The sequence below is a fragment of the Calliphora vicina genome, chromosome 2 (genome assembly GCF_958450345.1).
Source record: "Calliphora vicina chromosome 2, idCalVici1.1, whole genome shotgun sequence".
Lineage (NCBI taxonomy): Eukaryota > Metazoa > Arthropoda > Insecta > Diptera > Calliphoridae > Calliphora > Calliphora vicina.
The window spans coordinates 22,117,726-22,137,131 of NC_088781.1; the positions used below are offsets into that span (position 1 = coordinate 22,117,726).

Genomic DNA, 19,406 nt, shown 5'->3' on the forward strand with positions numbered 1-19,406 from the left:
AATCTAGAATTTATTGATTTTATACCAGGATTAAATTATAAAACCATATGATACCCACACCGAGACAGTTTTCTTTTCAAATTTATATGGGAGCTATGACTAATTATGGAACGCTACACGCAGAGAAAAAATATAATTGGGCATGGTTACTGTAACCATTTAAATAGTGTTACAAGATTTTTAACAATATTATTGTCACAGTAACTATTTACATGATTATGGTAACCATAATATGGTTAATTTATGATTCACATGATTGTATCAACCATATATATGGTTACAGTAAACAAATATATGTTTGTGGCAACCATATTTATGATGAATAATTTTATCATAATATGTTGTTCTCAGATTATGATAAGCCTTAAGCCACATATATTTGTTTACTGTAACCATATATATGGTTGATACAATCATGTGAATCGTAAATTAACCCTATTATGGTTACCACAATCATGTAAATGGTTACTGTGACTATAATATAGTTAAAAAACTTGTAACAATATTGAAATGGTTACAGTAAACATGCCCAACTATATTTTTTCTCTGCGTGTAGCCATAAATATATATATACTTACATATATGAAACTTATTTGTGTTGAGCTTTATTTGGATACCAACATTTTTAAGAGATTATGTTCGTTAAAGTGATTGATCTTCACAAAATTAAAAAATTCGTGGAACACTTTTTAGAAAAATATGACAAAAAATTCTTTTTATTGAGTTTTAGCGAAGATACACACTTTTTAAATTGAAATTAAATTTTTACTTATGAATATTTTTTAATGAAATTTTATAGTTATATAGATTTTGTTATTGAAAATGCAAAAATAATAACTATTTTTTCAATTTGGTATTAGAAATCCCGCATTTCCCAATAAAGTTTTTAAACATCCCAAAAATGCGATATTTTAGTTTTTTACCTATAATATCCATACCTGAGGCAGGGTTATCGGAACCCTTTACAAAATAATTAAGAACATATTGAACCATCTATAATGGGTTACCATATTTTGATGTCGACTATGCGATTTGAGAATTTTTGCCCTAAAGTTGAATTTTATATAAAAAAAGGCGTTTTTTGGATGGACCTGGTCCCCTGTTTATTGAAAATTTTCAATTGTTTTTTCATTTAAAATATTCAATGTAAAGTTAGCTTTTCAAAAGGTATAAGTTCCTTATAAATATTCTTCAACATTTTTTAGATAACTTAAAAAGAAAAAAATCCTTTTTTTACTAAAAACTAGCGAAAATCTCTTTTTTAATTTTTTTATATTTAAATACATATAACTTTGGATTCAGTCATGATCTTTAAACAATTATTATTTAGTTTGATATATACATTTGTTGTTAGTAAAATAAAAGAAAACAAGTAAGAAAGTATGGTCGGTCAAGCCCGACCATATAATACCCTACACTAAGTAAAAGAGCAAAAACATTTTTCTTTTAAAATTTCAATAATTTATATTTTTGAGTGATTTTCGGAAGTGGGCCTTATATGGGGGCTATGATCAATTATGGACCGAGCACCATGAAATTAGGTCGTGTGATTTATGTCTATATGAAAGTTTACTATATTGAATTTTGTGAGTATACCAACATTTTTAAGCGATTTATGCACGTTAAAGTGATTTTCGGAAGCGGGTCTATATGGGAGCTATGACTAATTATGGACCGATCGTAACAAAATTTGGTGACATGAATTTTGTATATAAAAATTTGTGGAGATACATTTATAAATTAAACATTTATGACCGATAAAGTCTAATTTCGGAAGGACATTAGTATGGGGGCTAGGTGAAATAATGTATCGATTTCCGAAAAAATAATATGTATTAAATTTAATCGAAATATCTTCAAAATTGCGACCTGTACTCTGCGCACAAGGTTTATATGGACAGCTAGCCAGCCAACCAGACGGACGGACATCGTTTAATCTACTCAGAAAGTGATTCTAAGTCGATAGGTATACTTTAAGGTGGGTGTTAGACTAGTATTTTTGGGCGTTACAAACATCTGCACAAACGCATAATACCCTCCCCACTATGGTGGTGTAGGGTATAAATAGACATCATCGGGAAATATTTGTATCAAAAAACTGAAGTAGGGTGGCTAAAAATGTTGAAAATTTAGTTTTCAAATGAGAATATCTCCTAATTTGATAACTACTAGGAGGTTTTTCATAGTGTTTGACAAGGAGATCCATATATGGAATTTTTTGAAATCGGAACACAAACTTTAGGGACCCCTGTCCGCGCCACTGTTAAGTCCAGTCAAAATAACCATAACCATAAGGTCGAATGTCATTAAAATCGAACTAAGAGCTTAGAAGTTTCTGATTTATTTCCCTCTTTTTTTTCTATGCCACTGTGCATAGCTTAATCGACTCAAAAAGAGATCCTGAGCACTTTAAGGTTGGTATTGGGACAATAATTTTGCACGTTACAAATATCATGCAGTGTATAAAAATGTCCGGGAATTCCCGGTTATGAAAAGATTTCATAAATTCCTTCCGGGATGGGAAAAAGTTCGGGAAATTTGGAAAATGGTCGGAAAAATTTTTAATAACTCGAAAATTTTCCTACCAAATTATCGTTCTTTCTATAAAGAAAATTCTGTAGATTATGTATCCAGTATTACTAAATGCTATATTTAATATTTAATAACAAATGTTTTCCAAACTATAGAAAAAATATAATTTTTCGCCATATTTCAGAGCCGATGTGGTAAATTACCATTAACTGATTTGATTCAAACTTTCAGCATTGTAAAGGTATACAAATTATACCTCCCTAATATAAATATCGTCACCTAAAATGCAAAATAAGTTAACATTATTTCAAAAATTGTTTAAATTATAAGCAAAAATCACTTATATCAAATTTATCGGAAATAAAAACTTAATTTCTCCTAATCCATATTTAAACATTTCTTTATAATATCAATCCAACATTCGATCATTGTTCCATTTACATTGTTTTGCATTTTACATGACGATATGTTAGTATATAAGTAAATGTGTATTTGAATATCTTAAAATGTAAATATGTATTTAGTAAAATGATATTTTATAGAATACATTTGTGTAAAATACAATATTGTATGTATTAAATTAATCTCATTTTATCTTATTTTAAATATTCATACTTTGCTATTAGTATTTAAATGTTTGTGTGTATTTTAATAACAATATTATCAGCTTAAAAGCTTTAAATATTAAATATTAAAATAAAAAAATATTTGTATTTTTTTTAGATTTTTTTTTTGTTTTTAACTTATGTTGCAATTTAACGAATTAAGGGATTTTCATTTAAGACAAATGTTCATTAACATGTTGTTAAGCAGTAAATAATTCTATAATTATATTAAAATATTAATGGAAAATATTGTTTTCAAACTTATTTAAATATTAAAGGTGGTATATAGAATAAAAAAACAAAACATGTTTTTTATGGTCCTTAATTTTAGCATTTTTTTAAACAAAATTGTCATATCTAAAATTATTATACTACGTATATTAATACTAGTCTTTCAAATCCAGTTTAAAGGTTTTTAATATGAGATTTTATACTTCTATAACCATAAAATACAACCAAAACCATACAAGCCCCTTAAAATATGTAAACATTTTAATGTTAGCACACAAATCAGTGATTTCCGTTTCAGTTTAACTTTATAAGTTGCAACAACATCAACTACACAATTGTTGTTATACATTATAACAATTATGAGTTTTTTTTTAAAAAACCAAACAATATAAAAACACAACATTGTTGTTGTTGTTGTTGTTATTGTACTTGTTAAACAAATAAATAAAAAATTATACTCTCATACAGAAATGGCAGAAAACTTAACTACTTACCTCAACATTAACTAAAATGAAAAATAAACACCTACACCTAGAAACATATAAATGCACATGTATAGGGTCTTCCAATAGGGATGTCCTTTGGAACTTTGACAGTTGATAGCGGTCATATTGATGAAGCTTCATCTTTTGAATAGGCTGTCATTTCTGTTCGAGCAAGGTTCCGTTCGCTTCGCCTATTTTACGATGAGGACCATTACTGGATAAATGGGAACATCAACAAACAAAATTGTCGAATTTGGGACGATACCAATCCAGAGATCCAAGATCCATAATTCTTTGAGAACGACGTTTCATAGTGGTATAGAAAACAAGTAAGAGAGCTATATTCGGCTGTGCCGAATCTTATATACCCTTCACCAAATTATACTTACCCCCATTAACACGAAGCCTGGTTATGGCCTAACTAATAGTTATACTGTCGGTTAAAAATATTTTTGTATGAAAAGTGTCAGTTTAACTATTAGTTAATACATAACCAGACTTCGTGTTACTGGGGGTTAAAAATATTTTTTTTTTAAATATTTTTATTTAAACAAAATCAAAATTTTTTTAAAATTTTTTTTTTCCAAATTGTTTTTTAATTGTTTTTTAAATTTCTTTAATTCATTTTCTTGGAAAAAGAATTTATGACAAAAATAAAATTTTTGATGAAAAAAAATTCGGGTTAAAAAATATTTTTTTCCGATATTGACCCATTGTATGTCCAACTTACAACGGTCTTATATACGTCGTTGCAAAGGTCTTTGAAATATCTATCATTAGATATCCATATTGTCTATATTAATGACTTAGTAATCCAGATATAGGTAAAAAAATAGGTCAAAAATCGAGGTTGTCCTAGTTTTTTCCTTATATCTCAGCCATTTGTGGACCGATTTTCTCGATTTTAAATAGCGACCGAGCCGGAAGAATTTCGGAGATATTGATGTATGAATCGTGTATGTAAGTTATTTGGGAGCTTCGGAAAGTTGATTTTAACACACTGACGTACAGACGGACATGGCTATATCGATTCCGCTATCTATAACGATCCAGAATATATATACTTTATGGGATCGCAAATGAAAAATGTGGAAATTACAAACGGAATGACAAACTTATATATACCCTTGCCACTCATGGTGAAGGGTATAAAAAGAGGGAAATAAATCTGTAACTTCCAAACCCATAGTCCGATTTGAATGAAATTTGACATACGTAAATAAGAAGTGTTGTCGAATTTAAATTTTTAATTTGGGCAGCAGGGGTCCACTAGGGTTGCCGCCACGGATTCCCAAAGTAGAACATGTTCAATTTTTAAAAATGCCTTATTTCTTCGTCTGCATTCCGAAAAAATTACACATACAGAATCTACTCATCGAGCACTACAAAAAAACCTAGATATTCGCATTTGAAAATTAAATTTTCAACATTTTTACCCACCCTACAGCAATTTATTGATAACATCGAGTCCCAATCGAGTCCCGATTTTCTCTGTATTTATTTTATTGGACTAAAAAACTAAAATTATATTAAAAACTAAAATTATATGTCAAATTAAAAAATAACTCTTTAAAGATCATGACTGAGTCGAAAGTTATATGCATTTAAATTTAAGAAATTAAAAAAGGCGATTTTTCGTTAGTTTTTAGAAAAAAAAGGATTTGTTCTTTTTAATTTATCTAAAAAAAATTCTAAGTAGATGTATTAGGAATTTATACCGTTTGAAAAACTAACTTTACATCAAATATTTTAAATGAAAAAAAATATAAAAATTGGTTGATACCGAGTGGACCAGGTCCATCCAAAAAAACACCTATTTTTTATATAAAACTCTAATTTAGAGTAAAAATTCTCAAATCCCATAGTCGATATCAAAATATAATAATCTATTTTAGATAGCTCAATATGTTATTAATTACTTTTTAAAGGGTTCCTACAACCCAAAAATATTAGTCTAACACCCACCTTAAAGTATACCGATCGACTTAGAATCACTTTCTGAGTCGATTAAACCTTGTGCGCAGAGTACAGGTCGCAATTTTGAAGATATTTCGATTAAATTTAATACATATTATTTTTTCGGCCCAAGGACCAAGCCTATTGAAACTGGCTGAAATCGATACATTATTTCACCTAGCCCCCATACAAATGTCCTTCCGTAATTGGACTTTATCGGTCATAAATGTTTAATTTATAAATGTTTCTCCACAAATTGCGCTCCAAATAAGTTTTATATATACAAAATTCATGTCACCAAATTTACTTACGATCGGTCCATAATTAGTCATAGCTCCCATATAGACCCGCTTCCGAAAATCACTTTAACGTGCATAAATCGCTTAAAAATGTTGGTATACTCACAAAATTCAACACAGTAAACTTCCGTATAGACACAAATCACACGACCTAATTTCATGGTGATTGGTCCATAATTGGTCATAGCCCCCATATAAAGCCCACTTCCGAAAATCACTCAAAAATACAAATTATTGAAATTTTAAAAGAAAAATGTTTTTACTCTCTTACTTTATGTAGGGTATTATATGGTCGGGCTTGACCGATTTTCTGAAGACCCCAGATATCTTCGGGATCCAAATCTTCATTAATTCTGTCAGACATGCTTTCGAGAAATTTCCTATTTAAAATCAGTAAAATCGGTCCACAAATGGCTGAGATATGAGGAAGAAACCAAGACAACCTCGATTTTTGACCTATATATGGATTACTAAATCGGAAAAAACCTTTTTAAACACGATTTTTTTTTCACCAAAAAATTTAAAAAACCAACAATTTTTTTTTTAAATTTAAAAAAAAAATAAAATTTAAAAAATTTAAAACAAAAATTTAAATAACAATTCGAAAATTTTTTTTTTACAAAAATGAAAAAAACAACTTTGGAAAAAAAATAAATTTTGTTTACCTTAAAATATTTAAAATTTGTATTTTGAAGTATAATTTGGTGAAGGGTATATAAGATTCGGCATAGCCGAATATAGCTCTCTTACTTGTTTTATATACCACTGTACGACGTTGACCAGGCCGATAATTACCAACTTATATTGGCCTGAATTGGATGACCCATGTTATCGGTCAAATTCAACCTCAGAGTCATGGAAAATTCGTTATGTCGGAGACGCAGATGCACGATGTTATTTTCCATACATAATAACATCGTTAGGCCATTCAAACGAATAATAAATGTCGATGATACTTTGTTTTATTTAAATTTAAAGCTATGAAGCGCTTAATGAAATACCCTTTATAAACTATTAAATAAGCATACATACATGCCATACTCTCGCATAAAACACAAATTATAGATGTTAATAAAATGTTGCAAGTTTAGGTAGAAAAGTTATTGTGTGTTTTACTTTCCTCCCTCTCTATCACTCTCTTGAACGTTAAATTAACATTATTGGTAGTGCTTTGGCAGTAGCAGTAGTTTGTAGTGGATATTGTAGTTTTTATTTTTTGTAGCTGTTTCTGTTGCCATATTATTGTTATTATTGTTGTTAAACAAACTTTTTAATACTGCTTTTATTACGCTCATTTCACTGCAACATTTTTATATATACATATATTGTATATTGTAGAGATGATGTTGCATGATGCACTTTTATCCGCCAGCAACAAATATATTATATACACTACATTTTTAATACACATTCACATATCTGTGTGTGTTTGTAGCTGAGTAGTATGCAACTATTTGCTTACTGTTCACTGAGTGGAAGATGATGGGCATACAAATGTGCAGAAAAAAAAAAGGAATCCACACACACAGAACTTGCAACAAATACCCACTACAACTGCCATATAAAAGCCAAGAATAATATAAAGTGGTATGAAAACAAATTGGAGAAAAAAAAATTAACGTTCAGCTACAAATTGTATGTAGTGGCAATATATGGTAATCCGTCAGTCAGCCAGTCATTTTAAAAATGAAGGCAAAACAAATGAGTGGAAGAGCGCAGGTTGTTTAACAGTTTAGAGAGGGGCTAAATGAATTGAATTTGAAAGCGTGAAAGCATGTGGCAGCGTCTTGAGTAACAACTAATTTAGACGAATCTATTTTGCTATGTCGCGCTTTGGAGTTCCGGTAACAGCCACTACTGGACCAGCCTAAGTTTTGAACAAATGTGATAAAAATATGCCACCAGCGAAAAATGCTATAGGCAATCACTGAACCCTAAACAAAGCCATCAAGGTGAAAATGGGCTTATGAGGATTTTGCTCAAAAAATCAAACATGTGAACATCAAGGTCATTCTAAAACTAGTGAAATACTAGCCTGAATTTTATGTTTAGAAGCTGTAGCTGTTCGATTAAGTAGTAATTCATTAGTTGCATCCTTGTTTCCTTTTCATCAAATCCGTCTCTGCTTTCATCATCTCAATAAAAAGTCAGTTTTGTGTGAATTTTTTTTTCTCATTGGAATAATGAACAACCAGTTACCAAATATACAAACATACATAAGGATTCATACATCCATATAAACATATATTCATACATTTGCACGTACAAAAAACTTCCATAAATTGTTTGCATTTGTAGATGAATGAGGTGGTTAAAATGTTGTTACTGCAAATATATGGGGGTTGTATTAAAACTAGGATAGAGTGATGCAATAGAAGATGTTAAAGAAAATCTTGAACTCCACTTCAAGTTTTCTAAAAGAGAAGTGCCAAAAAGAAGGCTAAATATGCTAATTTCGATAATGCCAAAAAGTAAAGAATCCAATAGGATTTTTAAGTATACTACCTGACTCTATCTTACTTTCTGAGTTGACTAAACTATATCCATCAGTCTGTCCGTCTGTCCATGTTAAAAACTCAAATTGAAGGTCTCTATCTTATATGTAATTGAAACAAATTTGTTCACCTTCTTTTTATCGTACCATCCAGAATATTTATTTTTACAATATCATAAAGTAAAGAACCGAGTTGCATATTTAGATATACTATTTGACTCTGTATTACTTGCTGAGTAAATTAAACGCTGTCCATCAGTCCGTCTGTCTGTCCATGTAAATGACTCAAAATCAAAATTTGCCCACCTTCCCTTTATCATACTATCGAGAATATTTAATGAATGTAATCATTTTTATAAATCTAACAAAATAGAGGACCCAATGAAATCTTCAGGTATACCACTTGACTCTATATTACTCCCTGAGTCGAGTAAACAATGTCCATCAGTCGGTCTATATAAAAAAACTCCCTATCCTATCTAAAATTTAATTGAAAGAAATTTCTTTTATCGTACCATCAAGAATATTAATTTTTATATCAGCAAAAAATAAAGAACCTATTTGCATCACTAGATATACCATTTGACTCTGTGTTACATTCCGAGTCAATTAAACAATGTCCATCAGTCCGTCCGTCTGCCCATGTAAATGTTTTAATCAAAGATCTTGCATGTAATTGAATCAAAAATTGCCTCCTTCCGTTTCTCACACTATCGGGAATATTAAATGAATGTAATAATTTTTATAAGTTCACAAACTAAAGGCTCCAATTGAAATTTTAGGCATTTCACTTGACTCTGTATTACTTCCTCAAATAACTTAACAATGTCCATCAGTGTGTCCGTCTGTCCATGTAAAAAAACTTAAACTGAAAGTTCCTATCTTAAATGTAATTGAAACAAATTTGTTTATATTCCTTTCATCGTACCATTGAGAATATTAATTTCTTTAATATCAAAATATAAAGGACCTATTTACAGCTCTAAATATACCATCTGATTTTATGTTACTTTCTGGGTCAATTAATAGGTGTCCATCAGTCCGTCCGTCTGCCGATGTAAATGTCTAAAACCAAAGGTCAATCTTGAATGTATTGAATCAAATTTGCCTACCTTCCGTTTATCATATTATGGACAATATTAATTTTATGTAATAATTTGTATAAGTCCAGAAAAAGCAAAAGACCCAATTCTATCTTAAGGTATACCATTTGACTCTGTATTACTTACTGAATGGACTTAACCATGTCCATCAGTCTGTCCATCTGTCCATTTAAAGAACTCAAACTAAATGTTTAACCTTGAATGTAATATCAAAATATAAGGGCCCTATTTACAGCTTTAAATATACCATCTGATTTTGTGTTACTTTCTGGGCCAATTAATCGGTGTCCATCAGTCCGTCCGTCTGCCGATGTAAATGTCTAAAACCAAAGGTCAATCTTGAATGTATTGAATCAAATTTGCCTACCTTCCGTTTATCATATTATGGACAATATTAATTTTATGTAATAATTTGTATACTTAAGTCCAGAAAAAGCAAAAGACCCAATTCTATCTTAAGGTATACCATTTGACTCTGTATTACTTACTGAATGGACTTAACCATGTCCATCAGTCTGTCCGCCTGTCCATTTAAAGAACTCAAACTAAATGTTTAACCTTGAATGTACTTGAATAATCTCAACTATTTAATTAATTTACTAATTTCTGTAATATCAAAAAGTAAGCAAACCTATTGCATCACCAGACACAACACTTGGCATCGTATTACTTCCTGTGTCGATTAAGCGATGTCCATCAGTCCGTCCGTCTGTCCATATATAAAACTCAAACTAAAGATCTCTCTTGATTATAAATTCGAAAAGAATATATCGATTTTTATGATCGATATCTCATTTTATACCTATTATATGTGGCTTTGCGATAAAGTAATAAATCTAAACAATTTCTGCCGTTTTCGATTTTTCATGATTTTTTTAAAACAAAAAAAATTGCTATTTTCACGTAAAAAATATAGTTTTTGCTTAAATTTTTTATTATAACTCCGAAACTACTAAGCCGATTAAAACGCAGTATATATGTGAATATTTTGCATAGCATAAGGAACATTTTTTATAAATTTAATCATTCAAAAGAAGAACATTAACTACAGAATTTTATGAATATCAAACAAAAATTAATTGTGAATAAATTCGAAAAGAATCAATCGATATTTATGATCTATATCTCATTTTCTTCTTACTACATGTGGCTTTGTGATAAAGTAATAAATCTGAATAATTTCTGCCGTTTTCGATTTTTCATGATTTAAAAAAAAAAAAAAATTTCACGAAAAAAATATATTTTTTTGCTTCAATTTGTTATTATAACTCTGAAATTACTGAGCCGATTCAAACGCAATATATATATGAAAATTTCTTCATAATATGGGAAAAATATTTTCAAAATTCAATCAATCGAAAGAACAACATAAACTACTCAATTTTGTGTATGTATATCAAACAAAAAACTAAAATTTTGTGAAAATGAGGAAATTCATTTAATTGTGAATAAATTCGAAAAGCTTCTATCGCTTTTTATGCTCGATATCTCATTTTCTTCCTATTGCATGTGGCTTTGCGATAAAGCAATAAATCTGAACAATTTCTGCCGATTTCGATTTTTCATGATTTTTTTAAACCAAAAAAAATTGCTATTTTTACGTAAAAAATATAGTTTTTGCTTCAATTTTTTATTATAACTCCGAAACTACTGAGCGGATTAAAACGCAATATATATGTGAATATTTGTACATAGCATGGGGAAAATGTTTTCTAAATTCAATCAATCGAAAAAAGAACACTAACTACTTTATTTTATTTATAGCAAACAAAAACTAAAATTTTGTGAAAATGAGCGAATTCACTTAATTGTGAATAAATTCGAAAAGAGTCCATAGATTTTTATGATAGATATCTCATTTTGTTGCCATTATATGTGGCTTTGCGACAAGGAAATAAATCTAAAAAATTTCTGCCGTTTTCGATTTTTCATAATTTTTTTAAAACAACAAAAAATTGCTATTTTCACGTACAAAATATAGTTTTTGCTTAAATTTTTTATTATAACTCCGAAACTACTGAGCCGATTAAAACGCAATATATAAGTGAATATTTGTACATATCATGGGGAAAATATTTTCAAAATTCAATCAATCGAAAGAACAACATAAACTACTCAATTTTGTGTATGTATATCAAACAAAAAACTAAAATTTTGTGAAAATGAGGAAATTAATTTAATTGTGAATAAATTCGAAAAGGTTCCATCGATTTTTATGCTCGATATCTCATTTTCTTCCTATTACATGTGGCTTTGCGATAAAGTAATAAATCTAAACAATTTCTGCCATTTTTGATTTTTCATGATTTTTTTAAAACAAAAAAAATTGCTATTTGCACGTAAAAAATATAGTTTTTGCTTAAATTTTTTATGATAACTCCGAAACTTTATGATAAAGCAATAATCCTAAACAATTTCTGCCGTTTTCGATTTTTCATGAATTTTTTAAAACACGAAAATTTGGTATTTTCATGTAAAAAATATATTTTTTGCATCAATTTGTTATTATAACTCCGAAACTACTGAGCCGATTAAAACGTAATTCATAAACCAATTAATGGTTATGTCAATCTAAACTTTCCTAAGTTCATTTTAATAATATCGGACTAACTATTTTTGAGTTATCATAAATTATGTGAAAAAACGTCTAAAAAAATTCATAATTTTACTAAAAAAAATTTTAAATAAAAATTTCTCTTTAGAATTTAAAATTTGGACCATTTTTGTACTACAATACATCTAAATTGTGTAGTGGTTTAAAAAGCCTCTAAAATTTGTTCAATTTTGTTGCCCTGTGTTATAATTGAATCTCTCTGAAATGTATTGAGGATCGTTTCATAATTACTTTGACATTTTTAAGACCACACCTACTGCTTGACCACCCTTTTTCAGAGTTGGTCTCCTATTTATATTTTTCTTCAACCATTCAAGGTGGATAGTTAATGTAAATGAGAAATTTTATACTTTACTATACGTTTGCAACAATTGCAAACATTTTTGCAAATTTGCAACAATTTTTATATATTTTTTTTTTCTTCTTTTATTTGTTTGCCAAAGAATTGATGTTTGTTTTTGTAACAGTATATTTTTTACAACTCTCCTGCTTAAATGTTTAACATAAAAAAAAAATGTTGTTTTGAAGTTAAACTCAGTTTTTCTGCTGCTGCATTTAAACATTTATTTAAATTAACTACGATTTCTTTTGATTAATGTCTACAAAAAAAAAAAGAATTTATAAAATGTATTTACATTCATTAGTTGTAAATTTTAATTCTTCTATTCATTTTTTTTTCTCTCTTTCTCTTTATTTTATATTTACAGAGCGTAAACTTTTTGTTGGCATGTTAAATAAGAAGTATAATGAAGCTGATGTCAGACAATTGTTTGCCGGTCATGGCACCATCGAGGAGTGCACCGTTTTGAGGGATCAAAATGGTCAAAGTAAAGGCTGTGCATTTGTAACATTCGATACGAAACAACATGCCATTGGTGCTATTAAAGTAAGTAGCTATTCTTTTTTTTGGGGGGGGGTTTTAAAATGACTTTTATAGTTATTGGTTTAAATATTATGTGTAGTTGTTATTTAAGACATTTTCTAAAAATTGCTCACGTTATTTAGTTAAACGTGATTTTATTTCTCATACATGATTATTGCCAGTCATTTTCACAGCAATTTGTATGTGAGCGAGTGCATGGCATGCAAATTTTGCATTTGTACAAATTTGCATAGGAGGGCAGTTTGGGAAATTGTTTCAAGAGATGCCTGAAAATCTCGTACCGTAGCAAAAATAAAAAAGCAACACACTACTTTACAGAAGTGGTCGGTACACTAATACTCCGGTTTGCGTCGCTAATTGTGCCTGGAGAAACACGACGCAAAACGAAGCACGATTTTCCATACATTTGTATTGATTTTCATATAATTGGTTCCTAGATTCATAAAAAATAGATTTTTCAGTACAAACATTTTCATATTAACGACACAAATCGTACTAAAGTACTAACGACGCAACTTCGAAGCCATGCGACGCAAACTGAAACAAAAACAATGCAAATTGAAGCAATAACGATGCAACTTCGAAGCCATGCAACGCAAACTGGAGCAAAATCAACGCAACTTCGAAATCACAGAAATTTAAAAAAAAACTCAACTTCGAAACCGACGCAGAACGAAGCGACTCAAACCGGGGTATTAGTGTATCCATAGTCACCAGGGGCTAAACATGATCGATCCATTATAACAAATAAATACCTGCTTATTGTAATCCAAATTGCATTTTCAGTACGCATGATATCTTCAAATATGCGTACTGATTGTCCTCAGCAAAAACTGTTGCATAGTCACCAGGGGCTAAACATGATAGTTCGATTATTAATCTGTAAACGACACGAATATTCGCGAATGTTGAAAAAGTTCATAAAAATTATCAAAAAAGAAACAAAAACCAGGTCAGGCTATAACAGAGAACATTGCTTGTTATTATAATCCACAGATCGTCATCAGCATAAACTGTTGCAATGACAAATAAGCCTGGTATACTTTGAGTTCCTGTGATGAATTCATCACTGAAATAACCATGCATTTTAAACAGTTTATTTGGAAATGATTAAAAATCAGTTTATTTCATTTTGTGATTATTGGGCAAAGTTGTTTTAAAAGGAGCACTTTAAAAGTTACTTCTTTTCTAAAGACATTCTATCCTGCCCTCTTATGTATGAGTTTATACACTTGCAGTTATTTTGCTATTGTTGTATGTGTTAAAATTCTGGCTTGTATGCAAAATTTATTGCCTACTTTTTCAGTTCTTCTCTTTATTTTTTTTTTTGTAGTTTGTTTTTTTTTTTTTGTCTTGTATCTTTGCAGTTTTTATTGTGTTTCGTTTTGCTGCAAATTGTGAGCCATTTGTTTTATAGTCACATTGCATTTAGAGTTTATGATTCACACTCAAGTTTTCTTTTTAAACGAGTAGCCTGCTGCACAATTTAGGAAAGTCTATATGAAGTTGACAATTTGTTGGTAACATTAAACTAATGGTCGGCATTCATAGCTACCAGTGGCCGAACATAATTGGGTACTTGCAAACAACACGAATATTACGAATCACAATCAATAGATTAGAATAGAGAAAGATAGAGCCTAACACATTATAATTAGCCATGTTAAATGTTCTCTTTATGCCCACCACTGCATGAAACAATACTCAAAAGTTTAATAAATAAATTTCTGTGTGCAGATATAAGACTTTCATGAGACTCGATATATTTCTATATAAACTCGAAAATTCACTCCATAATTCTTGATCATTTTACCAATTTTTTTAGCAAATGTTGGTGCTATAATTTAAATATCTCTGGAAAAAAAACATTCGTTTGATACAACTTTCGTGGAATTTACAAGCTTTTGCAGAGAGAGTCTCCCATTGATCCCGAACATCTGTCATCTGTATATAGTGTTAGTGTTTAGTGTTTGAATTTACTTTAAAAACGTTTTAAAAATACTAACACCCTGATTCAGAAACTCGAACAGAAAATTAAAATATTTAAAAATTGAGTGATTTTCATAATGAGTGGCAAGATTCTGTTATTGTTATTCCGTTTGTAATTTCTACATTTTGCATTTGCTACTCTACATAGTATATATTCTGGATCGTTATAGATAGCGCCCCAGTCAGATTATTGGGTCACTAATCACCAAACTGAGTATTTTTCGATTAGTTTTGATGACCTAAAACTGATTAATATGTTGCATGCTTAAAAAATGATTCGAAAATTATTCACATTAAAGTTTAAAAAGTGATTCAAGAATTACTCCAAAATGATTCAAAAATGAGTGGAAACAGATCAGAAGAGGGGCCCATAAAAGACTATTTTAGAAGAGTCGCGGATAGGGTATCAATTTCTCCAGACAAAAGTATCATTTATGATCAGAAATTCCAGCTTTTTAATCGCGCTGAAATATCAAAAATGAATCGAATTTGTTTAAAATTTTCAACAAATGCTAGCTTGGTCATGTCCGTCTGTATGTTGAAAATTGTAGCCCCAAATACCATACATACATGATTCATACATCAATATATGTAGATCCGGTTTAGTTGCTATGAAAAATGGAGAAAATGGGCCCACAAATGTGTTTTTGTTACAATAACAAAACCCATGTAAAATTTCCACTCAAAGTACACTCTTGTAAGCAAATACAATTTTGTGATAATGAGCGAATTCACTTAATTGTGAATAAATTCAAAAAGAATCAATGGATTTTTATGATCGATATCTTGTTTTGTTGCTAATATGGCTTTGCGATAAATTAACAAATCTAAACAATTTCTGCCGTTTTCGATTTTTCATGATTTTTTTAAAACAAAAAAAATGCTATTTTCACGTAAAAAATTTATTTTTTGCTTAAATTTGTTATTATAACTCCGAAACTTATGAGCCGATTGAAACGCAATATATACGTGAAAATTTATACATAGCATGAGGAAATGTTTTCTTAATTCAATCAATCGAAAGAAGAACATTAACTACTCAATTTTATTTATATCAAATAAAAAACAAAAAATTTGTGAAAATGAGCGAATTCACTTAATTGTGAATAATTTCGAAAGGAATTCATCGATTTTTATCACCAATATCTTATTTTGTTGCTATTATATGTGGCTTTGCGATAAAGTAATAAGCCTGAACCATTTATGCTGTTTTGGATTTTTCATGATTTTTTTAAAACAAAAATAGCTATTTTCACCTAAAAAAAATATTTTTTGCTTTAATTTTTTGTTATAACTCCGAAACTACTGAGCCGATTGAAACGCAATATATAAACGGATTAAAGGCTATGGAAATTTAAATTTTTCCAAGTTTATTTTAATAATATCGGACTAATGGTTTTTGAGTTATCATTAATTATGTGGAGAATCATCTAGAAAAATTCATAATTTTACTTTAAATTATTAAAAAAAAACCACTCCATCGAATTTAAAATTTGTACCATATTTGTACTACTGGACATTATAAATGTGTAGTGGTTTAAAAAGCCTTTAAAATTTGTTCAATTTTGTTGCCCCGTGTTATAATTGAATCTCTCTGAAATTTATTGAAGATCGGTTCATAACTAATTTGATACTTTTAAAACCACACCTACTTTTTGAACACCGTTTTTCAGAGTTGGTCTCCTATTTATAGTTTTCTTCAACCATTCAAGGTGGATAGTTACTGTAAATCAGAAATTTTGATCTACAATACATCAAAATTGTGTAGTGGTTTGAAAGCCTCTTTCGATTTTTTTGCCCCTTGTTATTGATCTATATCTGGATTACTATATCATTAATATAGACAATATGTATATCTAATGATAGATATTTAAAACACCTTTGCAACAACGTATATAACGCCATAGTAAGTTTGACCTTCAAGGGGTCAAAATATTTAAAAATATTTTCACCAAATAAAAATAAATTTTTTGTTTAATTTTTTTTACCTAAAAATATTCTTCATTTTTATTTGAAAGTATAAATTGTTAAAGGGTATATACAATTCGGCTTAGACGAATATAGCTCTATTAATTGTTAACTGCTCTTCTAAATCAGTTTATTAACGGAAAATTTTAATGGATTTTTTACTTGATGATCGTATTATGTTATGACCTATGAAAAAAAGTTCTGCAATAAAATTTGACTTGATGTTCTTAATAAGTTCTGACCTTTAACTACCAATATTTAACTCCTTATTAAACACATCAAAGCAAAGTTATCCACTAATTTGTATTCTTATACTATTCTAGTTGGGTCTTTAGTTTTAAACATTCGTGATTTTATTTTCCAAGTAGAGTTTATTTCATTCGTCTGTGCCTTATACAGCAGCTTTTCCTTTTTATTTGCTTTTTTATTATTTTTTTCTTTTTATTATTGAGGTTGGTTTTATTGCCAAACTAAATTTGCAAGATTATTGTATTGTCACACATTTATTAGTCACGTTATTGACAATGATTTTAAAGACCCCTTAAGAAGAATTTGAATTTAAATTTATTCAAATTGTGATTTGTAAAATGATACCTTTTGAGGAGTACAATTGACACAGCAATAAAATGTATATGAAAATATATTGCTAACTGTTGAGATTTTCCAGTAACTTTAACAGTAACATGCAATAATTTGTTTACTTAATTTTTCGGGCCATTTACTTTTTAAGTATTTTTCATAGAAATCCTCTTTAAACACTGAAATTTCTCCAAACTATTTTTTAAAATCATCAAATAGGATTTTGACAATTTAGCACTTGACTCTGTATTACTTCCTGGGTCAATGTCTATCAATCTTAAAAAAAAATCCTCAATGAACAAATTTAGTTCTCAAACTATAACAAATAAAAAGTATTGGCTCTTGAGAAGTGACAATTTCTTAGAGAACCGGTTTCAGAACCCTTTTTAACAATGTGTACAGAACTAGTTCTGAAAGTAAACATTTTGAACAAAAATCGATGATCTCGATGCCAAAAAAGAACGAGTATTGACTGTACGCATCACTTGTTGAGCAAAATGTAGAAATAATAAATTTTTTCCAATAACTAAATTAAATTCCTCATGCAAATTGTGCAATCTGTGCACTTTTTACACATGAACTGTTAAAAATTGTATGGAAATTTATTTCCACAATTTTGATAAATTTGCGCGACAATTTAGACTCAATTTTGAAATTTTTATCAAAGAGAAGACACATTGCGCTTAAATGACTGCCCTAATACTAATTTTATTCTATTTTATGCCTACATAAGTAATTTTTCACTTAAGCTTGCTAAACAATTTAAAAATTCCCAAAATATCATCTAATTTAAATAATTTAATACCAAATTTCAAGCAACACTTTATATTTATTTATAAATTAATCTAATGAAAATTGCTGCAACAAAAATAAACATTAAAGACTGCCTTCCTTATGTGTTTCCTTAATTTATCTCATAAAACAATAACAAGGACATAAGGGATTTTAGACAGACAGACGGACAAGCATAAACTTAAACAAGAGACCCTCCAAAAATGGTTAAAATACTTGTAAAAAAAAAAACCAACAACACATAGAAATACGAGTACACTCCCTTAGCTGCTGCTGTTTTGGTATTTGTGGTTGCAGCGGAAATAGTCAACCACAAAATGGTTGTGTAAGATTGCACAGGAAACAAGTAAAATTACAAATTTCCGGTAAACAAAACTGTTAAAACAACAACACAAACAACGGCAGCAGCAGCAGCAGTTGTCGCAAAACTAAAGAGAGAAAAAAAATAACAAAACAAATGATAAAATGAATACATAAAGACAAATACTCAAACACAAATAAATACATAAATAGGAAACAGGACACTCTATATATATTTACATGCATATGTATATTTAAAGGTCATACTATGAATGTTAGGGAAAAGAGGTAAATACAAGAAATTTGTTGCAGACTCTTAATAAGATAAACATACACAGTTATGTATTAGACTAAACAAATTATACATTTATTTAGTAAGAAAGTATAGTCTGTCAAATCCAAACATATGATACTCTACACTGAGTAAATGACCAAACACTTTTTATACCCTGCACCACCATAGTGGGGAGGGTATTATGCGTTTGTGAAGATGTTTGTAACGCCCAAAAATATTAGTCTAACACCCACCTTAAAGTATACCGATCGACTTAGAATCACTTTCTGAGTCGATTAAAC

At 29.2% G+C, this 19,406-nt stretch overlaps 1 protein-coding gene across 6 annotated transcripts in view; it reads left to right on the forward strand.

Moving 5' to 3' along the window:
- bru2 (bruno 2) overlaps positions 1 to 19,406 on the forward strand; it is a 294,037-nt gene that overhangs the window by 234,059 nt on the left and 40,572 nt on the right. For all 6 annotated transcript variants that reach the window (XM_065502494.1, XM_065502493.1, XM_065502498.1 and 3 more), the window contains one exon: positions 13,027 to 13,205. In XM_065502494.1, the coding sequence (XP_065358566.1) occupies positions 13,027 to 13,205 (179 nt within the window). The remainder of the gene's footprint in view (positions 1 to 13,026; positions 13,206 to 19,406) is intronic.